Source organism: Sturnus vulgaris, chromosome 13, assembly GCF_052056855.1.
Source record: "Sturnus vulgaris isolate bStuVul1 chromosome 13, bStuVul1.hap1, whole genome shotgun sequence".
NCBI classification, from domain to species: Eukaryota; Metazoa; Chordata; class Aves; order Passeriformes; family Sturnidae; genus Sturnus; species Sturnus vulgaris.
Genome location: NC_142255.1, coordinates 13929932 through 13955411, shown reverse-complemented (window position 1 = coordinate 13955411; position 25480 = coordinate 13929932). Strand labels below are relative to the sequence as shown.

At 39.6% G+C, this 25480-nt stretch overlaps 1 protein-coding gene across 2 annotated transcripts in view; it reads left to right on the top strand.

Annotated features, from left to right (window-relative positions):
- The window catches only part of AGBL1 (AGBL carboxypeptidase 1), a 266522-nt gene that overhangs the window by 119600 nt on the left and 121442 nt on the right, over positions 1-25480 (top strand). For both annotated transcript variants that reach the window (XM_088172621.1, XM_088172620.1), the window contains exons 19-20: positions 18553-18682; positions 23255-23386. In XM_088172621.1, coding sequence (XP_088028747.1) covers positions 18553-18682; positions 23255-23386 — 262 coding nt within the window. The remainder of the gene's footprint in view (positions 1-18552; positions 18683-23254; positions 23387-25480) is intronic.

Below are 25480 nucleotides of genomic sequence, written 5' to 3'. Positions count from 1 at the left end.
GATGTGGACCAAGGACCTTGGAAGCTCTATGCTCATTGCTTATCATTACTGGTTGGGTCTGCTCGGAGAACTGTTTGCTTTGTTTCCTGGTGGTGTTGATGAGTTCAAAGAACGACATTGACCAGGGCAAGCTTGAGCAGTGGCCCATGAGAGATCACATGAGGTTTAACAAGAACCAGTGCTGGTGGCTGAGAGGCTGGACATGACCCAGCCATGTGCTCTGGCAGCCCAGAAAGCCAAACATATCCTGGGCTGCATCCAGAGGAGCGTGGGCAGCAGGGGGGGGAGGGAGGGAGGGAAGGAATTCTGCTCATCTGCTCCACTCAGGTGAAACCCCACCTGCAGAGCTGCCTCCAGCCCAGGAAGAACATCAGCTGCTGGAGCAAGCCCAGAGAAGGCCACCAAGATGATTAGAGGGTTGGAACACCTCTGCTATGAAGAAAGGTTAAGAGAAATGGAAAAGAGAAGGCTTTGGGATAACCTAATTGTGGCCTTTCAGTGCTTGAAGGAAGCCAACAAGAAAGAGAATATTTACAAGGCCTGGAATGGCAGGACAAAAGGGAATGGCTTCAAACTAAAAGAAAATAAGTTTAGTTAGGAAAACATTCTATATTTTGAGGGTAGTAAGGATGTCCCATCGATGGAAATGCTCAAGGCCAGGTTGGATGGGGCTTGGAGCAACCTGGTCTAGTGGAATACGTCCCTTGAACATCCCTTCCATCCCAAACCATTCTATGATCACAAAATACTGTAGTTTAGAGAGGGCAGGTTCCACACAGCATATAGGAATCTGCTCTCAGGTAGACTAATTTTTACCTAGATTTGGTATCCAAGATTACAGGAGTTATTTAGGATACTTTAGGAGCTGTAGTACTTTATGTCAGTGTGCTTTATGTCAGCTATTCTCAGTTTACCCTATTCTGATGAGTATTATGTCTTCTTTGCCTTTCTGGCCTCTCTCTGGTTCTCTGACAATATACCTCAATCAGGGGAAACTCTAGCCTAGTAGTTCTCCTGTATTTGCAAAATAATTCTTCCTTTCCAATTCATTAAGTAGCTTTGCTCCCTATTGGCCTGTACTATTACAATATTTCCCCCTATTACTTATGTAGACTATTTTATATTAAATAAGAGAGAGTTTTATATGGTCTAATTAATAGCATTCAAATCTTTAGTGTGTAGCTTAAACTTTCCTCAGATGTGGAACAAGCTCAAATCCCAGGAAAAAGATTCCTGGGTTTATATCTTCCAAACCATAGCTTTCATTTCTGTGGCAATTTCACTTAATCGTCAAGAAATAATAAGTGGTGATTGTAAATTCTCTAACAGTTCAGTAATTATGATATTAATGACAAGTTTTAAACAGGTGGTAGTGGGGAAGAATTACAAGAGAAGAGCAGACATCAAACTTCAAAATGGCAGCAGATTTCTCTGCTTCTCCTCCTTGAAATTCTTTTGGCTAAGAGAAATGAAATTTTCTTTGATCACTTGTTTTAAAAATTGTGTTAGCAATAATCCATTTATCTGTAGCATATACGGAAGGGCCCCAGGATTCCATGACTTACTGTAAACATCTCTGGGGTTTCACTCTCTGTATCTGCATTTGGTGCCACTCATCCCAAATAATTAAAAAATACCTTGGCAGGTTAATAAAAAAATTGAAATAATTTAAAAGTCACATTGTGTTTTTTATTTAGATAGAATTAACTGGTATTTTTCTTTTTTTTTTAGTTGTGTGGTATGAATAAAACATTTGTCTGTGTGGAGCTGATTGTAATGTAATATTCCTTTTGCTTCCAGTAGGGATTTGGGAAAGGAGTTGCTTTTATAAACTGTCCTACCTGGAGGTAAAAAAAAGATAAGTGTCTAGTACGGAACAGAAATGAGTATTGTTAATAATTTCTGGATTTTTAAAAAAAATATTGTGTCAGACTTGCTAGTGGTACATTTGGAAGGAAGATCATCTTATTTATTCAAAATTATCTGTGACATATTTGCAGTGCATCTGGGTATAGAAAAGTAATGTATCAAATTATTAAATACTGATGCATCAATTCACTAAAGAGAAGCATTCACTTTTTTCCTCTTTTTATTTATTTTGAGCAATGTTTTTCACTATTTGTAATTATTTCCCCCCTGCTACTTTGAAGTGCAATGAAGATGTTTATAGGCAACAGAAAGAAAACATATTTTCTTCTTCACCATGCAGTGTAAGAGCAGATGGAAGGAAGGTAGAAAAGCATAGTAAAGAATTGACAGGCATCACATGGCAGCCTGGTCCAAGAGGACAAAGCCTGACATTTGTAGTCATCATCAGATTAAATAGGGGACACCAAGTGTCAATACTGAATTCTGAGCAGGCCATTCTAATGATGATGGGATGGTAAGGAAAAACTTTCTAAGTTTGCTGAGGTAATACACCCAGGAGGAGAAAGAATAAGAATTGTTATTACCTTGTTCTAAAGAGCTTATTTTAATGTGTAGCATAATGCCCTGAATTCTAACAAGGATATCTTTGGCATTGGAAAATGAGCCAGTGAATGTTCTGAAAATGCATATTCTGCTGGCCAGTCATACAAAATAGGAGAACAGTGATTTGATTAATTTTCTTGTTTCAGGAAATGGTAAATAGCTGTCTAGATGGTCTTCTGAGTAACATTGTGTGAAGCATTTCTACAGCTTTTAGCTTGAAGGGCAAACTGGTCAACATAGGTACCTTATGACTAGATCTTGTTTTCCTACACTCCACTGGAAATTCACAATTGCTCTGCTGGTAACTGGAAGCGTAACCCAATTGTGCTGTGTAAATTGTTTTTTTTAATTTTTTTTTGTTTCGATTTTTTTTTTTGTTAGTTTTATTTTGTTCTGTTTTTTTTTAATCTCTCTGTCTTCAGAACAAACTGCGTTGTGAACCAATCAGAAGCTGCCAATGAAACATCTGGCTTAAACATTTGCTGGCAGAGGAATGTAAGAAGTAGCAATCACTGTGTTAGGATTGTGGTGGCAAGGAAACCTTTATTTTGAGAATAGCAAAAGGAAGATATGTGCTGATACTCCCTTCCCATTGCATCTCTTGCTAGGACCTGATGTTAGATGTGCACACACAATCTCTTGGAAAATATCTATTTACTGTGTGGGAAACCTGGACAAGTGTTCATTAAAAATTGAACCCACGATTTGGCCATAAAATGCAGGGCATGGCTTCCCCAAGTGTTGCAGAGATATTTCCTGTGTGGACAGTCTGGGCTGAGTTTGAAACACAGATATGTGATCGGGTTAATGGAGCAGCAAAGACATATTTGCAGTTGGAAGCAGACAGCTAAATAATAATAATAAATCAGTGAGTAAATAAATAAAATTTGAGTAGCTCTCTTTTCTGAATGCAATTAAGGAACTGTGTCCATTCAATCAGTGTAGTCACTTTGCATTTGATGAAATCCTGAGAAGTGGATGCAAATAATACTTTGAGAACATAGTTGACTCAAATGTCCCTTTGTAATGATGGGAAACATGTTTTGGAATGATTTTCAACTTAGCTCACTGAATAATACCCAAGGAAGTGATTCTTTCCTTCAAGGCACCTGAGTTACTTCACACATATGCAAGTAAAAAACTATATCTAGCTATGTGTCCTAAGCTTTATTCTTGACACTTCCTCTGCTTCAGTAGGATTTAATAACCTGTAAGAAAAGGGATTTTTCTGAGTTTATTCCTATTATTATTTTATTCAAGTGGTATCTCCCAAACTGCTGCTGCAGCAAGATTACTTTAGCTTCTTAAGGGAGAGATTAGGTCAATAATAAAGCACTGGGATCTTTGAGCCTCCACTGTCTTTAAAAGTTTTTTATCCTGGAGATTTTTTGTGGGATGCAAGTATAGTTTATAGCAGAATTCATAACGGATGCAAACTAATTTACCTTGGAACCTGTTCCCAAACATTGTCATTGCTTCAAATAATGTCCCTGCTGAGGTGGTAGACGTGAGTGGAAGTTGGCAAAGGGAAAAGCAAGAAGGAGGAGACCCCCTGAGGCCCTCCAGGAGAAACAGTGATGTAACCTGTCACTGAATTATGTGAGGAACTGTTAGGCAACTTGCTATGGGCTGTGACAAATCATCCCTGGAGGAGCCCATGGCACGAACAGAAGAGGCTATGAAGGGGCACCATGAAAGCCCAAAGCTGTCACTGTCTGCAGGGCTGAGCAGCTTTGGGCATTTATCTTCCTGACCCTCTTAGATGGGGAAGACCTGGTAATTACTTGTCCTCTGGAGTAAGGCAAGAGCATAAGGATTTATTAGAGTAAACAGAGATCTTGGAATAAATGGTGACAGCAAATCAGTCTCTGACTACTGAATGATCCTGTTCCTTTTGCAGGCCAACAAAAAAGGTCCTTAAATTAGGTTAATTCCTGCTTGTACCTTTTCTCTTCCAAAGGAGAAATTTAAACTGTATATTGGAGAATCTCCCTAGCATGGAAAAAAAAATCACCACTTTCTTTTCAGTGTCCATTGGTTGTTGTTTGTGGCAGATTGAAGAATGATTTGGGGAGAGAAGGATTGAACTCTGAGGTCTTTCTGCCAATTCAAGATAGTGAGCTCTACCCAAGGAATAGTGCCAGTAGCATAAGTTAGGACAGCCCTGTGGCATCCCTTTTTCGTTCAACTGCCAGGCCAAACATCCCCTTTTGGCAGTGCTGGTCCCAAGCCCTCCCATTCCAGCAGCTTTGTGGTGTCAGTGATAAACAGTCTGCTCGCAGTGATGGGGCTGGCATTCCTTCCCTCCTGTTGCAGCAGTAGGCAATGCCTCCCGTGCCCGTGTGCCAGCACTGTGTCAGAACAGGAAAACCCTTTCCAAGGGGAGCTTCTCCTTGATGCTTTGCTGATTGGGCAGGTAAAGGGACACAGAGACACACCTGTAAGAGGCAGGAAGGGAGCTGGCAGGTCCTCAATTACCCTCATCTTTATCTACAAAAGACCTTCTGGCCCAGTTAATGTCTTTATGTTACTTAGACAACAGTTCAGAGTAGAGCAGCTCCTCTTCTTCTGGAGCTTTACACTTAGAACAAACTGAAAGAGAGGAGGTGTATTTGCAGAGGATGATTGGTAGAATATTTTTTGTCTTGTCTTTGATGTGACAGCTTTTGACATTTTGGGTACTGTTGGTTTGTTTTTTCCTTCAAGGCTTGTTTAACTCTTGGAGAGGGGAGAGATCTCCACATAAGAATGAAATGTGAAATTCCTAAGCAGCACTGGAAGCTTGAAATGAAACCCTGCAGTGGAGAGATGTGTGCTGTGTTGTTGCCCGTGAGATCTCTTTTGAGTCTCAACAACTTTTTCTTCTCTAAGTGTTGAATGGGCTTTACTGGGGGATTCAGGAAGGGAAAGATGGGATAGCCACGTGCAACAGGTCAAACAAAACTAAGTGATAAAAGATTTGTTTGGGTGGATGTTAAGCACTAAGTCCTTTAAATTTTGTCAGTGTCTTCTATTGGTGCAATCATTTTAGAGAGAGAGAGAGCTTTACATGTACCCTTTAGAGGCTGGACTCAGAAAGATTCACCAAAATGCATCAACTTGAATATTGAGGAAGGGATGAATTTGTGGGTTTGGATGTAAACTATCATCCTGTTAATTCATCCTTAGCATCTGTGAACCATTTGATGAAGTATTTTTTCTTAAGAGCAAATTACACTGCAGAAGACACGAGAATCCTCTCAGATAAATGTGAGAAAAAGGCACCATCCTAATCTTTAATCTTTGGAGAATGGCTCACCACTGGAATCATGAAGGGTTTTTGTTTGTTTGTTTGTGTTTTGTTTGTTTGGGGGTTGTTTCTATGTTTGCTTTTCTCTAAAGTGATTTTACTTTGAAATTCAGTGATTATGTTTTTGGCTGTTTGAAGACTTAGCACTCCCCTCATCACCCCTCCCTGTCTGATGGTGTAAAACCCTGTTCTGTGACTTCTCCCAGGGAAGTCGTATTCACCTGACTGAAGTGCTGGATTGAAACCTCACTAAGCACTTCCAGCCCATTTCTACACCTGTGAAATGAGTGTTTTACTGCTGTTTACACACAAGTGCAGTTGCTGCCTTGCTGCTCAAGAGCAGCTGGGGCTGATGGCAGGCCAGCTGCAGCCACTGCTGGAGAGGAGTGTGTGTAGCAGTGATGTAAAATCCAGCCCTACAGTTTCCTAATTGCAGCTGGGATTTTGCAGCTGTGGAGTCACACCATGAGAAATCCATTCAAAGCTGCAATTCAGTGAGCATGCTTTTCAGACCAACAAATTTGCCTTGTGAGCTGGAGAGAAATGAGCTCTACAGATCTAATTCTTCTTTTTTTTTTTTTTTTTTTTTTTTATTCTTTGCCTCATTGCAGTCCCTTTTTGCTGTCTGTCACTGGTAATTTTCAGTGCTCAGGAACAGAGATAAGCATCCTTCATGGCATCCTTTGAGGACTGCTAAGTAATTGCTTTTCAGGCTGTGAACAGCTTAAAAAAACCTATGAATGTTTTGCTCTCTTTGAATCATCATTTTTCCATTTTTCTCAAATGTTTACGGTGCAATCTCAGGCAAGTCATTAAACTGTTTTGTAGTTACTTTAGCCATCTATACAGTGATGGCAGTAATACCTTAAAGAAGCTTTTTGAGCTTAATTTAATGATTATATAATTGTTTGAAATGTCCTAGTGTTAGTCTGAAAAGAGATGGGCCCTATTGAAATGGAGATTTCACACTGAAAGTACATTCACTGCGTTCTGAGGGTGGATAGGGATGATTATTTTTTTTTTTTAAGAGGGTAGATCTTTACTTTGGGCATTCAAAATGGCAAAAAATATGACTGGTTTGGTGTACTTTTTTCCCTCACAAGCAAATTTTTATGATCAAACTTGCCAACTTCTCAGAAAAATCAACTTTTTGGAAAACTATTTATATTTCTCTCAGATAATAAGCATCGTTATATCTTAACAAAAATTACAACTATTAAAATTACTAAAATTTGTCAGTTGCTGTGCAAAAGCAGCTTAGATTTTTTTGCTTACATGATCATATGTGAATCACTCCCATGCATTTGTTCCTGTCTATTACATGGCATTATTAATTACACAATGTTATTGGAATGAAGCTGCTCAAGAAGGGCAGAGCTGTGCAGTGGTCAGAGTTTTAGCCAGATCCTTTCTTGTAGGCAGCAAGTGACTTCCCTTGCTTATAAATATTCCAGAAATACAAGAGAAGCCAAAATAATTGGCAACCTTGTACAACCTTTATTCCACATGATCAGAATGGCCTGCTTGAATTTGCACATTGATTTTTGTAGAGGATATTTCTGTGAGCTTATCTGTATTGACTAAATGTTATGCAGCTGAGTCTTTATTCTCTCTTGGGTCGGAGTGGTAGAATTAGCTCAAAGAACAAGGAATGCTGAAGAAATTAAAAAAGGAAAAACACTATTGGGTATAATTGGAATTATTCTAGAGACTTCGTTAGCCTTTTGTTGTTATTTTAAGCAAGAGCCATGCTTATTTCTCTTTCAACTCCATCTTGAAATTGAGAAAATTTTATTCTTCTGCTTTTTTAATGTGATTCTACTGAGAGAGACACATCTGCATGAAAAACAATATCTTGAAGTTTCCTAGCAATGACAGGATATTGTTTTTTTTGGCAGAGAATTTCAAAAACCTCTTGGTTCCAAGTTGGATCTTGGCACTGTTTCTCCTTGGAGGCAAATGTTGTGCTGCCCTGTAAATGCAGTACATCAGTGCTGTCATCCACCTGTTGAGCCTAAATGTGTATTAACAGTTAAAATATGTTCAGCTCTTCTACATAGGTATGCAAAATATTTTTTCTCTATGAGGAGGTTAAAAGGAGTTTTCTTATATAGACAGAGAAAAAATTGTAGCCCTTGGTTGTTGATATCTATAAAGATAAACTGTGGGCCTATTTTTTGGTTTGAGTGTACTGAGTTGCATCAGCAAGGAGATATAAATAGCTTTTAGTGGCACTGTCAATTTTTATCCATGGGCCTTCTAAGTAGGAGAGGTTTAGCTGTAGATTACCCTCTTCTGTGTCTTACAATAAGTGATGCAGAAGTTGCATTAGAGCTCTCTTCTCTTTTCTCCTTGTCTAAGTAAGGGGCTCTGTCACCCTGGTACTTTGTCTACTTTCCAATTAAATATTTAAATTTTTGATCCAAGCCCTGATATTCTTAACTCACTGAAAAAGGGCAGTGCCATTTACCTGAAAGATTTTTAAACATTTTGCTACCAAAATGGGAGGCTGATCGTCAGTTTTCTTCATGAGTGTCTTCAGGATTATCCATCCCCTTATATTCACATATACACAATTTGTACCCCTTTAAAAGATGATTCTTCTATTATGTTACATTAAAAACAAGCATGTAGAGGGGTTGACAGAGAAGAGCTCAGGGAAAAAAGCCCAAAATATTTGGATAAAGCACTGTATTGTCCATTCTGGAAAATTCTGCTGATATCATTCTGATAGATCTTCAGATGCTTCAAGCTTCCTGATTTGTTTTGAGGAGAGAGTTAAAAATGAATGCTAAGGACCATAATTTAGGTGACCCAATCTAATTTTTTTTTTCAGGAAGCTAGTTAAGAATTTCCTGACTTTGGAAGATGCTGAGTGCTTGCAACTCTCTTGAACTTCAATAGGCTATGATGAATAGCTCCATATTTTGAAAAATCAGGTCATTTATTTCAGTATTCAAGTAACTTCACTTTACAAATCTGTTTCAAGAGGGAATTTTTTGATCCTACTAGTCCCCAATTAAAATTTGTCAATTGCTATGCAAAAGCAGCTTAGATTTTTTTGCTCACATGAGTATATATCAACCACTTCCACGCATTTGTTCCTATCTAGTGTCCTAGTTTTTCTTTACTAGAAACTTCCAGCAAGGCTTGGACTGTTAATATGTTCAGCAAGGTACCCATTGCAAGTCTCTCAGCTCCCCTGAGGTTGGGATAGCACCTCTTAGGAATTTTAAATTTTCCTATGCATCCTGAATTCTCAGCACCAGCTCTACTTAGCACTGAAATGAGCTCTCTTAAAACTTTGTCCAAGTCTTGCTAAGGTTTGTGAAGCTTTCTGGAGAATTTGATTTTTTTGTTATTTATTTTTTTTCTCTGGCAGGAATCCTATCTGCTGCTGTCTGCTATATGTTTTTTTGTTTGTTTGTTTGTTTTTTTTTTTTTTTTGTGTTTTTTTTTGTGTTTGTTTTTTTTTTTTTTTTTTTAATTTCATTTCCTGACTGTTTTGCAGTGCTCTGCAAGCCTATCAGGTTTCTCTAGTGGATACTTTATTTTAATAAGTGTGTATTGAATGCTTCGTTTAACTTTACTGTTTTGAAGTGCCCAGAGACACCGTGCTTGGATGAGCAGTTATATAAGTGCAATTTGTTGTGGTTTTTTTAGTATCAGAATTAGGATTCAGCTGAGGTTTGAAGGCTCACAGTACAAGTGTACGGGGGAAAGTAAACAAATAAAGGAGAGTTTAGTGCATCTACACCAGAACCCTGAACTGCTTTCCTTCACTGTGAGTGCTCTGCTCACTGCTGATCAGTCCCCAAATGCCCTTCCAGCACTGCTGCAGTTGCCTGGTGTCTGAGGATGCACTGAAGGAGTAGATTGATGCTAGCAGAGGGCTGGATTTGTTTTGCAGAGAATTCCAGATGCAGAACTGTTCCCTCTCTGTGTCTCCTCGCCATTATCATTATTCAAGAATTATGGCTTGTGTGCTCGCCCTGGTGAATGGATGTTTTATTAGTAACACTTGGTTGTCTGCAGGCTGGATGTGTGGCCCTTGTGGTAGTTGCCAGATTTCATCCATCATTTTTCTGGCATTCCTGAAACACCTTATTTCCTTTGCCTGGGCACTGGAGGAGCTCAATTTTTCCTCTGCTGCTCTTTACCCAAGACACTTCCAGAAGGGATGTGCTAGGGGAGGTGGTGCATGCATTTTTGAGCAGGAAGCTCCACAAAAGAGTGAGTGGTATTTGGGGATTTTATTTTTTATTATTATTATTTTAATTTTTTTTCGTTAGCTGCAATGACTTATTAAAACTTGCTATGCACATTTTATAGCTACTGCAAGAAGCAGCCTCCAGTTATGGTGGTGATGATATTTTTAACTCACAGCTCAAGCCCCTCAAAGCCTTCATGGTCTCCAGGAATATGTGAGGGAATCAGGCATAGTGTTAACCAAGAGCTCACAACACTGGAGAGAAGTATTATGTAGGAGTACGACATCAACAAGAAAGATGCAATGTGCTGGCAAAAAAAGAATTCAATGATCTATGCCTGGTAAAAAGGAAAATAACCTCATCCTTTCAAAGGCAGGTAGAATGTATAACAAAAAATGGGAGAGGTGTTTTCATTAGGTTTTTGGGGGGGTTGATTTTTTTTCTGGTGGTGTGATGTATGCTGGTTGTTTTGAGGGTTTTTTTTCTGTTTTCCTAAAACAGCTTTGGTTGGAGGGGATCTTAAACATCATCTATTTCCAGCATGCCTTTTCTGAAATGGAAGCTGGATTGCAAATGGGTCTGATCCATAAATATTGTTCATCTGCACAGAGGGGAACATTTATTGCAAAGAAAACAAACAGTGTTTTATATGAACTCCTGGCTCCTCAATGGAATTCACAGGCAGAGTTAGAAATCCCATGTCACAAAGGAGAAATATAAAAAGCCTGGCTTCATATGTATCATTGCTGAGTAACCCGTGAGGAAATATTACTGTATTGCAGAGGGATTATATTTGCAGTGCAAGTAGCTTGTGAGGTGTTAGTAGGGGTCAAGTCCCAAAATGCTGTAGCCCTCTATACTGGGAATTTCCAGTGATGTTGAAGATATAGCTGTAATGTCTTCATAATCATATTGATTTACAAGAACTGGAAATTAAGGTGGAGTGGAAGTGGGAAAAAGAGGGGAAACCCTTCTAGGATGAGCAACAAACACAATCCAGTGTTTTCTTCCACAGCCAGCCCACTGCCTTGCAAAGGAAAGTTAGCAAGATTTGTACTTGGGTTTGTGTTACTTTGTAAGCTATAAATCAGCATATTTCAGTTAATTCTGCTTTTTCAGAACTATAATTTACTAATGGAAGAATTATGTCAGCCTATGGCCAATTCCACCATAAATCACAGCAGCCTCTTGTGCATTGAGGTCCCTTTTGGTGCTCCTTCACTGAAATGAGTGACTTGGTGATGCAGTAAACCCATCCTGTGCCAGGTCTTTCTTAGAGAAGAAAACAGCATCTTTTTTGACCTGTGGGATTTAATACTGAAGGATTAACATGTGAGTCTACTTAGAATTACAGGGGACAACCAACACTGCCTAATCTAGATCAGCCGTGTTTTAAACACTGTTTTGTAAAGTTTATTATTAACCTCTCTTCAGAAATCAACAGAACAAATTTGGCAAAACAACCTTTCAGCCTCCTACAGGGCCAAAAATATATGTGTTCAAAAGCATCTTATTTTGGAACACCACCACCTCATTGTCATGCAGGTGTGACTTGCAGAGAGATTTATCCCTGCTGCTTGTTTTTATTGAAGATGGCTGAGGTGGTGGAGAATGGGACATACTCAGCTGGGGAGGAGTGGCTTCAGGCTTTCTCACCTTCATCTCTCTGAGGCCTTCTTGGCTTCTTTCTCTTTTTACTTTTTTCTTTCTTCCTTGCCAGCTGCCAGGTCAGTTCCTCCTTTGCTGTGAGGTGTCACCTGGCTGAAACAAGCCTGATTCCCATACAAATCTCTGCAGGTGCCAGGGTACCACCTCCTGGACTACTTGGCTAAGGGTGGATTGTAGAAAAAACTGTTGGAGATCTGAAGCCACTGGAGCACATTATTTTTCATTAATTTTTTTGTTTCCCTGGGCCTCCACACACCTTTCTTGTGATTATCACTTAATTCTATGATGCAACACTTTGCCCTTCTGCATTGTTTGTTTTGGTTTAAGTTTTGGAACAATCATCTGCAAATTGCAATTCTTAGTGCTCGTTTATATGCAGAGATTGCACTGATTTAACTAACAGATTTTTAAATCAACTCAGTTAATTCGATGCAACCCATATGTGGGCAATTAGCTTAAGTCAGTTAAAACTCCTCTTCAGTGCTATGGATACAAGCCACATTTAAAATAGGAAAGGATACAGGAATTAGAAACAGGCTAAAGGACATAAATTTAAAAGTAAAGTTTTCGTTAATGTGATATGCTTTCATCAGCTGTCAGGTTCTATTCGTACTTTTTCATTGATTTACTGCTTTGCTGCATGAGTGGCTTCACTTCTCAATATCCCTGCCTGCAAAATTACTATTTGCTGACATCTCTTGTAGGAGGATATAAGTGGGGCTGTTTGGGAAAATACTTTTCAGGATTTTTTTGGTTTATTTTTTTTCCCCCATGGAAAGCTTAATATTTTCTATGAATAATGGATAATCAAAACTGGAGCCAAATCTTCCTGTTTAAAAACAGAACTTGCATTTGGAGGTGTCATCATGGTGCCCTTTGGGAATTGTTTGGCTGCCCTTGTCCAGGCTCCTCCAGCCACACTACAGCTCCCATGCTGCATCATGATTCTGCATCTCACTGAGCTGCTGTCACGGAGTGTTGATGTTGAATTTAGGGGAAATGTGGCCCCGTCAAGGAGATGCTCTGAAAGAGAGGAACAGGTGCCTAAGAAACCTCAATTTCCTGTTTTCTGAGATCTTAACCAGTTCTGATGTTTTGGATAGTAAAATTTGGAGTTTCGACAGAAAACTCGGAGTTTTCTGGGGAATTGGTGTTGGATTGGTGAGGAAAAGTCAACATTTTCTGCAAAAAGTCAATACTTGTTGTAAGAGCTGAAAAGTGAAATTTCCACCCAAAGCCAGTGTCTAAGAATGCTGTTCTAAGGCTTTTTTATTGAGTGAAGTATTTGAAGATCCTCAGAAGAGGCTCTTGGGATGACCCCATGTCATGGATGAGAACCCAGTTTTTATTTGTTTCCTGAATCCCTATTTACTCCTTCATAAAATAGCACAAAACTTTTATTACTTGAACTTTTCTCATACATGACAGTGCAAAGTGTGGGCAACTACAGATGAATTAATTATCTGGTATTTAATGATTCCCGCTATTACAAAAAGAAGAAATAGAGATGAGCTGGGCATCCTTTGGTGTGGAACTGGGAGGAAGATTGGCTCATCCCTGGCCATGCTGTTTGCTCACCTTTCCAGCAGATCAGCTGAACTCCTTGTCTTACTTGATTATGACATTGGCAGCGTTAGCTGGGGTGAGGCAGATCTCGTTCTGCATCTCCAAGTGATTTTTGACCAAGTGTGACTTAATGAAATGTGTCCACAGAGAGAAAAGGAGCCCTTCTATCAGAGGCAGCTGAGCAAGGATAGAGGTACAGTACATGCACGGAACAGCAAGAGAACAGATTGCATCATTTATCTTGGGAAGCAAGGAATTGTCCATTGTGACAAAATCAGTCAGATGCAGCGAGTAAAACACTGAAGGTTCATTAGGCTAATTAGTATCAGTGCTCAGCTGTAGGGAGGCAGGAAAAACCTGGCAGAGTGATACCTCAGGATAGTGTTCGTCCAAGAGGAAGGATTGTGCATCATGGATTTATCAGTCAGTGCTGGGAGGGGAGGGTGGTGCAGCAGCCACGGGCTGAAATGAAACTGGTCATTTCACTGGCACCCAGGTAGCACAAATGTCACTCAAGACGTGAGTCTGGCACTGTGTGTGTGTAAGGTGCCATTAAAAAAAAAGAGAAGAGAGTAATAAAAAATGTCCTCTTAAAGGCTTGGTGATAAAATAAATAGGCAGCATTTCACAGTGCAATTGAAAAAACACCATTGTTTGGTACTTTATGGGGATCTCTTAGGAGAAGCTGACTTTTTGGCCTCGTTTTTTATCATCTGGCCAGTTAAATAGGGCCAGCCTCCCTTGGTGCTCCAATACTAACTGTGGTCCTTAATCTTGATAAAAAACAGTTTGGTTGTAAGATGTGATGCCAGTGATATTTGAGGACAATTAGCATTGCAGTAGGTTATGCATAAGTAAGGATGAGATGTAATTAGGACTTAAGAATGAAACATACACTTGAAGAAAACAGATATGGAAAATCGGGATTGTAGCTCCTGGACTCCCTGATGATTTGGTTATTTTGGGAAGGTAAACTGCTCTTGAGCCTGGTTCTGTTGTACATATTTAGCATTCATGCTGCAGTCAGAAGGAAAGAGAAGGATGGGAAATAAATTGTTAACTGCAGTAATGCTGATGACAAATGTTTCATTGTAAAGCCTCCAAAATTTACATCGTTCTGGTGATATTCCATTTCTGGAATAATCATTGGCATCACAGGGCCATTCCAGGATGGAATGTAGCCATGATGATTTCAGCCCATGGACTTGAACAAAGCCAGAGTCAAAGCCAGAAAATAATGATCATATTTCTGACACCCTCCATTACAATATGAAGGAGAGCTTTGCTGCTGCTGCTGCTTCCTCACATCACCAAGTCTTGATCTCTGGAAAGATTTAAAATGAAGAGAAATAAAGGATTTTCTATCCATCTTAATATTTTTTCCTCCCATGTTGCTCCGAGTTTTCTGAATGGCAGGATCATAACACTTTAATACAAATATTTCAGTTTTCATCCTAGGCTGCTGTTATTTCCAAAGTCCAGCATGCTGTGTCTGGTTGAAGCTGCCTCATGCTGCTCAATGGCATCTTGATGTTTACTTGTGCCTGCTGCCTTTTATACAGATACTCTCATCCTACACTGGTACTGCTGCCTGCTTTTAAGATGCACAGTGAATGGTGATGCTTCTCTCTACATATCAAACATGATGCATCCCTTTAGATTTTATATTTCCCTGAGCCCCAGGTGCTGTTATTATCAATCCTGACATCATTCATTCAATATGATGGCTCCTGTCTTTCCTTTTATCTGTTATGGACAGGAGACTGGGAAACATTTTATCTTCCAAGCACAGCAACATGTTTTCTTTAAAAAGTGACTTTTCTCTCTCTCTCCATTTCATTCTTTCTTGTCTAATATCTTGTGTATTATTCTTATCCCCAATCTCTTTACTACACAACCCTGTTCAGTTTTGTTTTTCCAGTGTTTCTTTTTCTCCTCCCCTGCCATTTTTATACCTTTGTGGGATACAGGCTTATTGCAGTCAGCTGAAATGTTCCATTGACCTTATCAAACCTTGTGTTAGGACCAGGTAGGATCTCTCCATCCATGCACATACCATGTGCAGAGCTTTGTGCAGCATCTGAGGTTACTTTGCCCTCAAAGCCAAAATGTCTTGGCTATATAAAAAACAGAGGAGGAGGGAGGACTAACAAACAGATCAGGCTTTTGAACAAGAGAATCACAGTTTAATTATTTTAATTATTATATCTCTGGGTAATGAACTTAGATTGAAGATATGTAGCAATGAGAAGAATTTCAGGTACTTTATATAGACCCACAGAAGTGGTGTTTTATATTGGATTTTTTTTCTACCAATTATTTTTGTAAGCTGCCACTAGTCCTGTCCAAAGTGGCATGTAGTCTAGCTAATGCTGCAAAAGAGAAAAGGCATGTAAAGCATTTAAAGGAAATATAATAGCTTGGAACTGCGTTGTAAAAAAGGCCTTTGATTTGAGTAGTGGATTTCATTAAACCCTGCCAAACATTCAAAGTCAGTCTCAGCTCTCCAGTCCCTTTATTTGCTATCAGCATTTGAAATCAGCTTAATATTTTACCTTCACCCTTGGCTGCAGAGCATAACGGGCAAAACCATTATCTGTGCATGTCATCACTATTAGGGAAGAGAGAAGGAATGAAGGGATAAGGAGAAACAGGACTGGAAGGGAATTGGCATGTTCAAAAGTAAACAGATTTTAGGAGAATGAGGGAAGGACAGAGCAGGGTGGGAAAAATCAGCCTCTTGTAGTTAAAATTTGAGTTCTGCCTGTCCTCAAGAGCTGTGGATACAAACTAGCTGAGGGCTTATTTTTAAAGCTTTAAATGAACAGAGGTGTTAATCTTTAAAGGGACAAAGCTGAACTTCGTCTCCTAGCTCTTAGCTTTATGTAGAGATGTTACCTTCTTTCAAAACAGTTCATAAGAACTTCCAAATTACTGTTTTAGAGTTGGATTACACTTCTTAAACTAGTACTGAGCACAGCAGCACCTGTGAACTGCAGAGCTGGGGATTGTCTTGTCATAGTCACCTCTGAAAAGGTCACGATTTCTGTCAGAGCAATAAAATTGGCAAATTGTATTATTGACTTGATTAGGAATTTTTCTTATGTGACAGATCATAGGATTTCTTTATAATTGCTGAAGGAATAACGAAAATTTTTAGAAGATTTTAGTTTAAAAAATAAAAGTTGAGTTTGGCAGTGGTTTAATATTAGTATCTATATTTACTGAATCCTTTTAGCAGTAATTTTCAGCTGTCATGTTTCTGTTCCCCTGCTTGTTTCTCCCTTTATGTTGGACTCGTCCCGTGTGTACTAAGGCATTTAGCAGAGGGAAGTGTGGGTGGTTTGAGCAGGCATAAACTAATGTCAATTCCCCCAAGAAAGGGGGGTATAGTAGGTTTGGGGTGTGACCAATGACAATGTTGAAAAACAATTTCTGTAGGTCTGAAACAACAAGAGTCCCTTCTGTTTTTTCTTCTTGATATTAAATTAAAACATGGGAATACAAGTCCAGCTATCATTCTTTCCTTCAGAATGAGAACTCTGTTGTTATTCTCAATTAGTTTTGCTCCCTAGTATAACTGTGATGGAGGAAGGCATCACAGCCTTGTTAAGGAAGGGTTTTATTTTTTTGCTGGTTACATTGGGAAAAGATGAGTTTCTTTATGCAATTCAGTGCCTCTCTGTGTCATTGTACCTATTGAGGGGAAAGTGTGTACAAATTCTTGGCAGAAATGTAGCTGCTAATCTCAGTTGAGCAGTTGCTGTCCTTAAGATCAGGAGAGGTGAGCCTAAAGGTAACTTTATCCAAAGAACCCTTAAGAAGCACAACAGAAACTCTCATGTTTTCATGCAGAATTTTTGGCAGAAGCCTCTAAGCAGCATTTGCTGATTGCCCAAGTGTTAGCTATTGCTAGTGTTTTCTCATTTGCTGAGTGAGTAACAAGGGAAGTATGGATTATGAGGAAATAAGGGAATTCAGATAACTGAAACTAGAGTAAATTTGGAATGGACCTTGTAGTGTTGCCAGAAACCCCAAGATGTCATTAATGACCTTTTTTTTCTACATTAAAGATATATTAAATATTCTTAGTGACTCTTTATTTCTTTGTCTTCCATTTTTAACCAGTTCTCCATTATTCCCACCTATTAAAAATACAAACCCCAAAACATTCCTGCTTTATGACCCCCTTTTTCAAGAATTTTGCAAGGTATTGATAATACCCAAGATACCACATGCAGCACACCCTAACCTCTGTCAATACAACAGCAGAACCCATCTCTATTAATACATTTATATTTTAATTTGTTCTAAGAGGTTGGTGCAGCAAAGCTGAATGCAACTCTGTAGCTAGAAATTCATAGGATATGCTAACATTTTTGAAAAATAAGCACCCCAGTTTTACAGTGCCACTGGAAGCATTCTAGTGGATAGTTTGGAGATGATGAGAACCTACCACAATATCTCATATGCTGGAGGGTGGATTCCTGAATTTCATCACCACACTGTGATTTGAAAATTATCAACCAAATTACAGCAAATCCTTTGAAGAGTGTAGGGCTCTGATCGTCACAGTCACTAACAAGGGAGATTAGTTGAATTTTTCAAAATTGCACAGTGCTGTAGTGCTCCACATGGTCAAGTATCCTGCACAATCTTCCACTGATCATTGAGTCAGTAACAGAATGGGTTGTAACTAACTAAGGGAAACATTTCCTCAGTGCAAATCTGGAATTCTTATTTAGCTTTTTATCCAGCCTTTGCAGTGAAGCTGGGTAATTGTTCTACATAATGCTCTAGCAGGCATCATGATATCCTTGATGGGCTTTAGATAGAGACATTTCTTGTGAGCAGAGAAGCTTAAATGAGACACCCAGCTCGTCTCATTTAAGTACATGCATGTTTCAGGCTGGTCAATGAGATTTGAGTGCCTGTCTTCAATGAGAATGAGTAGAAGCTGGATGTGGTTGTTTGCTCTGGGGGTTTTGATAAGCTAGTGCTCTATGAAAGCTGTGTGAATTTCATAGCACAGAATTTAGAATGTTTCAGTAGACTTTTTTCTAAATGGTCTTTTGATTTGTGCCTTCTTAGGTAGGTGAAAAATTGCATTTATTGGCAGGACAGCAATAATGTGAACCTTAGAAAGAAAGGAAATTGTAAAATTAATATAAGAAGCTGAAAAAATACAATATGGATTATTAGTTCATTCCATCCCAATGTTCAAAACTGTTGTATCTGTGTTCTGTTGACATTCCCTGTCCTTGTGCCACGGCTTGCCAGGATTGGAAATGCTTTGGAATCAGTTATTGTTTTGCCAGTTTGTGATGTGTTGCTTCCTGATTTCAGCCTCCGTTGTTCACTGAGTGGAGATGATCTCAACAGGCAGTGGCTGGCACCCAGTTCCCAGCTGCACCCAACAATTTACCATGCCAAAGGTCTCCTCTATTACCTGCGCAGCATTGGCCGGGCTCCTCTGGTGAGTCTCTTGCAGCTTCTGTTGTGGGATTCTGTCAATGGATTGATTATTGTACTGCTGTGAACAGTCTTGTCACAGAACTGGAGTGATTTGGGAGCATCACATCCTGTTACACTTTCATCCTGTGGAATTGTTTTGAAAATCTTGAATATTTGTCATGTACTGAATCTTCTAACCAGCAACTCCAAATTTCAGAATCTCTGTACACCTGGAATAACAATGAGAAAATTAATTTCTTAAAGCTCTTTATATCCTCAAAGCCCTCCAACTAAGCTAAATATTATGAGTAGGTTATTGCTATCTTCATGGAAACATTAGGAGAAATACCAAAAAGATTTAGTCCAAATGGACTATGCTAAAGCCCGTGCAATCACAAAAACAGAGGAAGCAGCCCTCAAAGTGTGTGAACTTCCCTGCTGCTTTGGTCATGGGGAAAAAAAGGACTGGGTTTGGGGGCTACCAGAAATTCATGAGATGGGTCTGGGATCCATCCCATCTGCTCAGTTGCCCAACAGAAGAAAAAGATAGTTCTGAGACCCCAGGAGGAAAACCACAAGGAGCTTCAAATATTTACAAACAGATGTGGATACAAGGACTGGCAGGTTTATTGGTGATAGCTGCAGGAAATGTCCAAGTGCACCAGAGTCCCTCTGGGTTTGGTATGAAAAGCCCCAAACAAGGTGAAAATATCTGTGAGCTTCTCTAAGAGAATTCTTGCAGTAATTTAGTTTTTGTCTAAGCTGACAGCCCGGAAATTTCTCTCTGTAGGCTGAGGAGTATTGTTGAAACTCAGCTCAGAGTTGCAAATTGAGTCACCAACATTTTCCTTTGGTTCAGAGCAGTGTAGGATGAGTCTTTTTTTTACCCTGTAATTTGCTGTCTGGCCTCTTTTAATACATGACCCTCCTTGTCATATTCAGGTGCATAAAGTTGAATACTCAGTACAAGTTTTCATCATTGTTGAGTGAAGGGAGGCTATTGATCCTACCATCTCCCTCACTCACAGACTGCATGTTAGACTTCATAAACTGGTTTTTCTTTGCCTTTGAAAAATACATTGATTTTAGTTTATAAATCCTCAAAAATGCCTTTTCATTCCTTCAGAAGAGAGTTTGGGTTTGGGGGTTTTTTGTTTGTTTTTATTGTATTTTCTTTTAACCTCTAAAATCCCATGGAGCCTATTTCACTGATAGCCTGATGACTTCTGTGAACTGATTTGGTTTAATTTAACCTAGGGATGTGCAAGCAGTTTCTTCAAAGCAAAGAAAAGCTGCTTGAAGGAGGAAAAGCAAAGAACTCCAGCATCCCTTCAAACCAAGGCCACTTCAATTCTTTAGTTACCAAGAAAACAGCCTGTTAAATGATGGAGGTTTTTTGCTTACCTTGTTGGCTGTGGGAACCCTAATGAGACCAAGAGACTGGGTGCACTGGAACACTGCAGAGAGTCTCATCTCTAGTGAGGAGCAGGGTTCTCGAAAAGGGGGAAGGAACTTGCAATGGACCAGAAGGCTCTGAGCAGAGTTTGCTGCCTCTCAAAGGCATTATATCGAGCTTGGAAACAAGCACAGACTGCAAGAATGTACTCATTGAGAGGAAAAAAACCCTCTAAGTATGTCTATCTCAAAATTGGCATTTAATGTCCTGTCACAATGTTATTAAGAAAGAGACTTGACACAGAGAAGAGAAGACATTTCAAAAAGTTCTGTTTTCCAACAGCTTTTCTTGTTTTCCACTTTATATATTGCTTTTCTTTTATTTTAAAAGGTACCTGGTTCTGTGACTCATAAGGAGGGTTGTTTTTGAGCTAGAAGGCAGTCCTTACCTTTAGGATGATCAGTGCTGGCAAATAACTTTAAATAGATTTAAAAATTGTGCATGTCTTTGAGTCATATCCCAGTGAGTGCAAGCTTGGGAGTCTGACTGGTTTGTGTGTCTCAGTTTCCCAGCCATATGGAAGGGCAGGCTGAAGAAAAAGCACTGGGAGATGCCAAGTTTGCTCAGTGTTTGCCCAGACATATCCCAGGAAGAATTCTGTGTTGGGTGCTCAGACTCTGAAATATCTCTTAGCCTTGGCTGAATGGTGAGACATAAGCTACCCTGTGGTGTGAAAATCACACAGAAGGATGTGCTATAGAGAATAATTGAGTATAAACATTGGGAGTGACTGCAGTATCCAGTCAAATTAATTAAAATGTAGCGCTATGCAACTTGCAAATAGAATGGAAGTGTTTTCAGTGGCACTGATGGAATTTTACTGTGGAAGTTGGTGACACTCAGTGAAAGATTCCATGGCCTGAGCCAGCTGCCAAATTGCAGAACCTGGCTTTGGTAACCCTTTACCAGTGAAGAAGTCTCAATCCAGATCTGTCAGTAAGGACCTGTATGCAGGCTTCTTGAGGTGCAGAATTATAGACTTGCTGTTTATCAGGCAGCCCCAGTCTCTGATCATCCCTGTGGGGTTTCTGATAAATAATATTTTAGGCAGATAATATATTGTCTTTTGTGTGTTGTAATTCTGTAAATTGGCAGGTAATTGATACCCAATTGAGTTGAGTTTTCTACCTTGAAGTAAGACAAAAGCTGTAAAATCCTCTTTGATAGTCATAGAAATACATTCTCAGTGGCAACTGTGGTTAACCTAAGCTATGACTGTGTATTGCTGATAGCTTAGATGAAACACTAGCTGGAAAAATGTCTGTCATTAGTAGAATTAATAAATGCAGCTTTTTGGAAGGAGGCATTCCAGCATAATTGTGTGTGGATCAGAGTTATTGCTGGGTAGGTGGCTGTTCACATACTCCAGGTGTGGAACCTGCAGGCCCTCAGCCCAGCAGAAAGATCTGGAGCTGAGCTGTGGTCTGGGAAGGGGAATTGACAGGACAGAAACCAAAGGAAGCAGAAGCATGTAAATTATGGGATGTGTATAATTGTCTGTATGACTGGTTATTACGTGCCTCAGCCTCTCCAGTGTCAGAGGAGCTGAAAGAATGTACGTGCTCAATTCCCAGATAAACTCCCTGACATGCTGCAGCTAAACTTAGTTACTGTGGAGCTGGTAAATAAGCAAACTAGGGTAAGTCTTGCCCTAACAGTTGGTGGAAGAAGCTCATCTTCTCCATCTGTTTCTCCCCTCTTGTGTATGTATTTAGGTAAGAGTATGGGTGGGAGTGTTGATGTGCTGGAGGGTAGGAAGGCTCTGCAGAGGGACCAGGACAGGCTGACAGGGAGTGGATGTCGGTCTCTTCTCCCAAGCAACAACTGACAGGACAAAAGGAAATGGCCTCAAGTTGTGCCAGGGGAGGTTTAGGTTGGATATAAGGAAGAAATTCCTTCTCTGCAGGGTTATCAAGCACTGGAAAAGGCTGCCCAAAGCAGTGGTGGAGTTGTCATCCTGGAGGTATTTAAAAGATGTGCAGTTGTGGCACTTGGGGACAGGGTTTACTGGTGGATTTGGCAGTGCTGGGTTAATTATTGGACCTGATTATTTTAGAGATATTTTCTAACCTAAATGATTCTATGATTCTATTTTTTGCATCCCAGATTTCTCCCCCATCCCTACTTGGATCCATAATTTTTCTCTACCTTCCTACACACATTCGTCTCCAACATAAGTCCCAGAAAACTGTTTCAATGAAATCTTGAAACTGCTTTCTACTCTACAGTGAATGCTGTTGGTTTAAAATTAAACAATTCCTTCTCTTTAGAGATTCTTATATTTTCATTAACAGATTTCTGAATATTCCTGATTAAGACATGGAAAATATATGTAACCGCCATGTGTACATCGACTTCATATCTCAGAGGGCACTGAGATTGATTATTCTTTAAGACCTGGGTCAATATTTACCTCTTGGGTCATTAAATTGTGATTTTCATTTCCATGGAAATCAATATCTGCCTATAAAAGCAATCAAAACTTCCGCTAAAACTGGAAATGTTCCTTGTGCCTCGTTTATATGACAGCTGACATGAGAGATGGATTGGATAGACGGGTAGATTAGTGTGGAATGCGATTATTTGCCTTGAATATGGGTCATTTTCTGTGCTCGACTTGCAGGAATTCATGCAAAGGTCTGACAATACAATTGCACAATTATATTTTCCTGAAAATTACGTAGCATGGGTTTTTAATTTAAAGATGACAGAACAATGATTAATCGCTCGGGAAGGCACAGATTTCAAATCTCATGAGGATAAAGCTGGAGTTTAGGAATTTAGAAGTAGAAAGAGCCTGACAAATTGCTCCATTGTGGTATCAGGAGTTCTCATGAACCCTTGGGTTCCTGAGTTGCCATGGATTCTTGCACAGGTGTCGTGTTTATTTCTGCTGCAGACAGAAGTGAACTAGGCTTGACTCTGGACCCCTGAGATCATGTCAGATCAAATAAATAAAGCAAGATACAAGTGACTAATGAAGTCTGACACAGGTCAAAGGCACAGCCCAGAGTCTAAGCTATCTGAAAAAACCCAAAACATTAACACCTCCTTGCCACAGTCTAATAGTGCTTATTATGAAGAACTGAGAAACCTCTCCAATGTTCAACATTTTGCCTTGTTTTTTCCTCTCTCTAGGTCTTCTGTGACTACCATGGGCACTCCCAGAAAAAGAATGTGTTTCTGTATGGCTGCAGCATAAAAGAGACCTTGTGGCAAGCAGGCTGCATGGTTGACACAGCAGTTGTCACAGAAGATGTTGGCTACAGGGTAGGTCCACTTGGTTCCTTCCTTAATTACAGCCTGTACGTGCTTATATGCTTAAAATATTTAAGATAAGGTCACCTCAGAAATTCTGGCAATAGGGTGCAAACTTTCCTTGCTCCTGAGGAATAATGGTCCAGAGAATTTCAAGTCACATGTAATATCTTCATGCACCAGATATTAGGGACCTATCTACTAATGGTGTATTTGCTATTTATTTCATTTCAGTAAAATGATGCACTGTAACATTTGGCTATAGGCTAATAGGACAGACATATTGTTGTGTGTTTTAGAACTTCTAAATATACATAGAATTTTTTCCTCACCATCCTACCCAAAATATGAAAATAAATGGGAATTATGTAATGTTAACTGAGGAGATGATGGTGTCCCACAGTCCTACTCAAATTAATTTCTTCATTACAAAATGCTCCTGGTCCCACTGAAAATATGGGATAGTTCAACAGATGCCAAACAAATCTATTGTAATGAAGCTATTTCCAGAATAAATGTTTGGTGTCATTCCTAGGAATTTTTTTTTTTTTTTGTGGGGAATTAGAATAAATTCTAAAATCTATTTTATTTCAGCTTTGTAGGAATGTCTTGTTTATCAAACTCTTCTTTGGATTTCATGTCCATCTCTCTCTCTCTCTTTTTTTTTTTGTATCTGTTTAAATTATATTTTCCTATTAAAATGTTTTTTCAGGGAAAAAAATTATAAGGTACAATTCTAGTCTTAAAAATGTTAATTTCACAAAACATAATTGTGGCCTTAAACTGATTATAGAGTTACAGCTTGGATCACTCAAACCTGAAAGAGGTTGAAAAGTCTTTGTCAGTTTATGCCTCTGTATAATCTTTGCTACTTCAGCATAAACACTCAATATCCTTCCATGAGATTGTCATGTTTTCCATGCTCATCTTATGGAGCTGCACAGAAAAAGCTGGAGCTTTACTGGAGGAAAGGGCCCCATTGCTGGCAGTGAGGGGTGCCTGTGGCAAGCATTGATTCCTGAGGAAAGCAGGGAGGGCTCCCACAGCCAGGGCATTTTGGGCTGTGTTTGAATTCCGGGGGCTTGCAAAGGCTGAGGAGGGCTCGCTGCTGCACAGACAGAATTCAAATGTTTCTGCCAGCCTTTGGAGCCTGACCTGAATCTGCAATGAAGAAAGGCTCCAAGGCTGCCCAAGAACACTCTGCAGTGATGCATAGGAAAGTTTTTTATGGCTCAAATCCTTGGTTTTGCAGGAAATGGGAGGTGGGTGCCTGCTGCAGGGGATCACCCTCTCCGTGCTTGGGCTGGGGAAGCTGTGTCTGCACAGGGACACATCTGGAATTCCAGCTGGCAGCTACCCAGCCCTGCCTCAGACCTTCTGCCTGCACTGTTTGCACAGGTTTCTCTCCTGCCTCCTCTAGATAATGGGAATTAATCTGGCCTCCATGATTGATTTTTCTCCACAGGAACAGAAACCAAATACCTCAAGAAAATTATGGGTTTTGGAAGAGCCTTTGCCTCATACGTTATAGATTCAGCTGTAGCCCTTGGCAATGTACAGTCAGAGTCCTCCTTGCCTTTAATATTTGGTGGCCTTGAGTGACTTGCACAGCATTGGCATCATAATCCCAACCTTTTGATAAACATTCCAGGCCCCTTTGACAGCAATCTCTGCAGGGACATTAGCAAAGAAATATAATTCCATTATTTTTGAATGGGATTGGAGGTTTATAGACAGGGCCCAGTGTGAGTGGAGCAGCTTCCTTTGCTGTCACATGTGATAAATCCAGCTATGGGAGACAAACAGAACACAGTCACACTGCTGCACTATCATCAAAGCATCCTTTAAAGGGATGTGTTTTCACGCAAAATATATTATTGAAAGATAATTAATGAGAAGAATCAATAGAGAAGAAAGAGCCATTAGTGTGAAATCCAGTGAATGCTGGTAAAATGAAAAGAATATTAAATTCGGTTTGCTAATGCTTCTAAATGAGTCCTGTGTACAGAGACATTACTGTTACCTGCCAGTATTTTTATTTAATTAAAAGTAAAAGATTGATTATGCATATAATTTGAATTGCTCTAAAAAGCTAAACTGGATTAG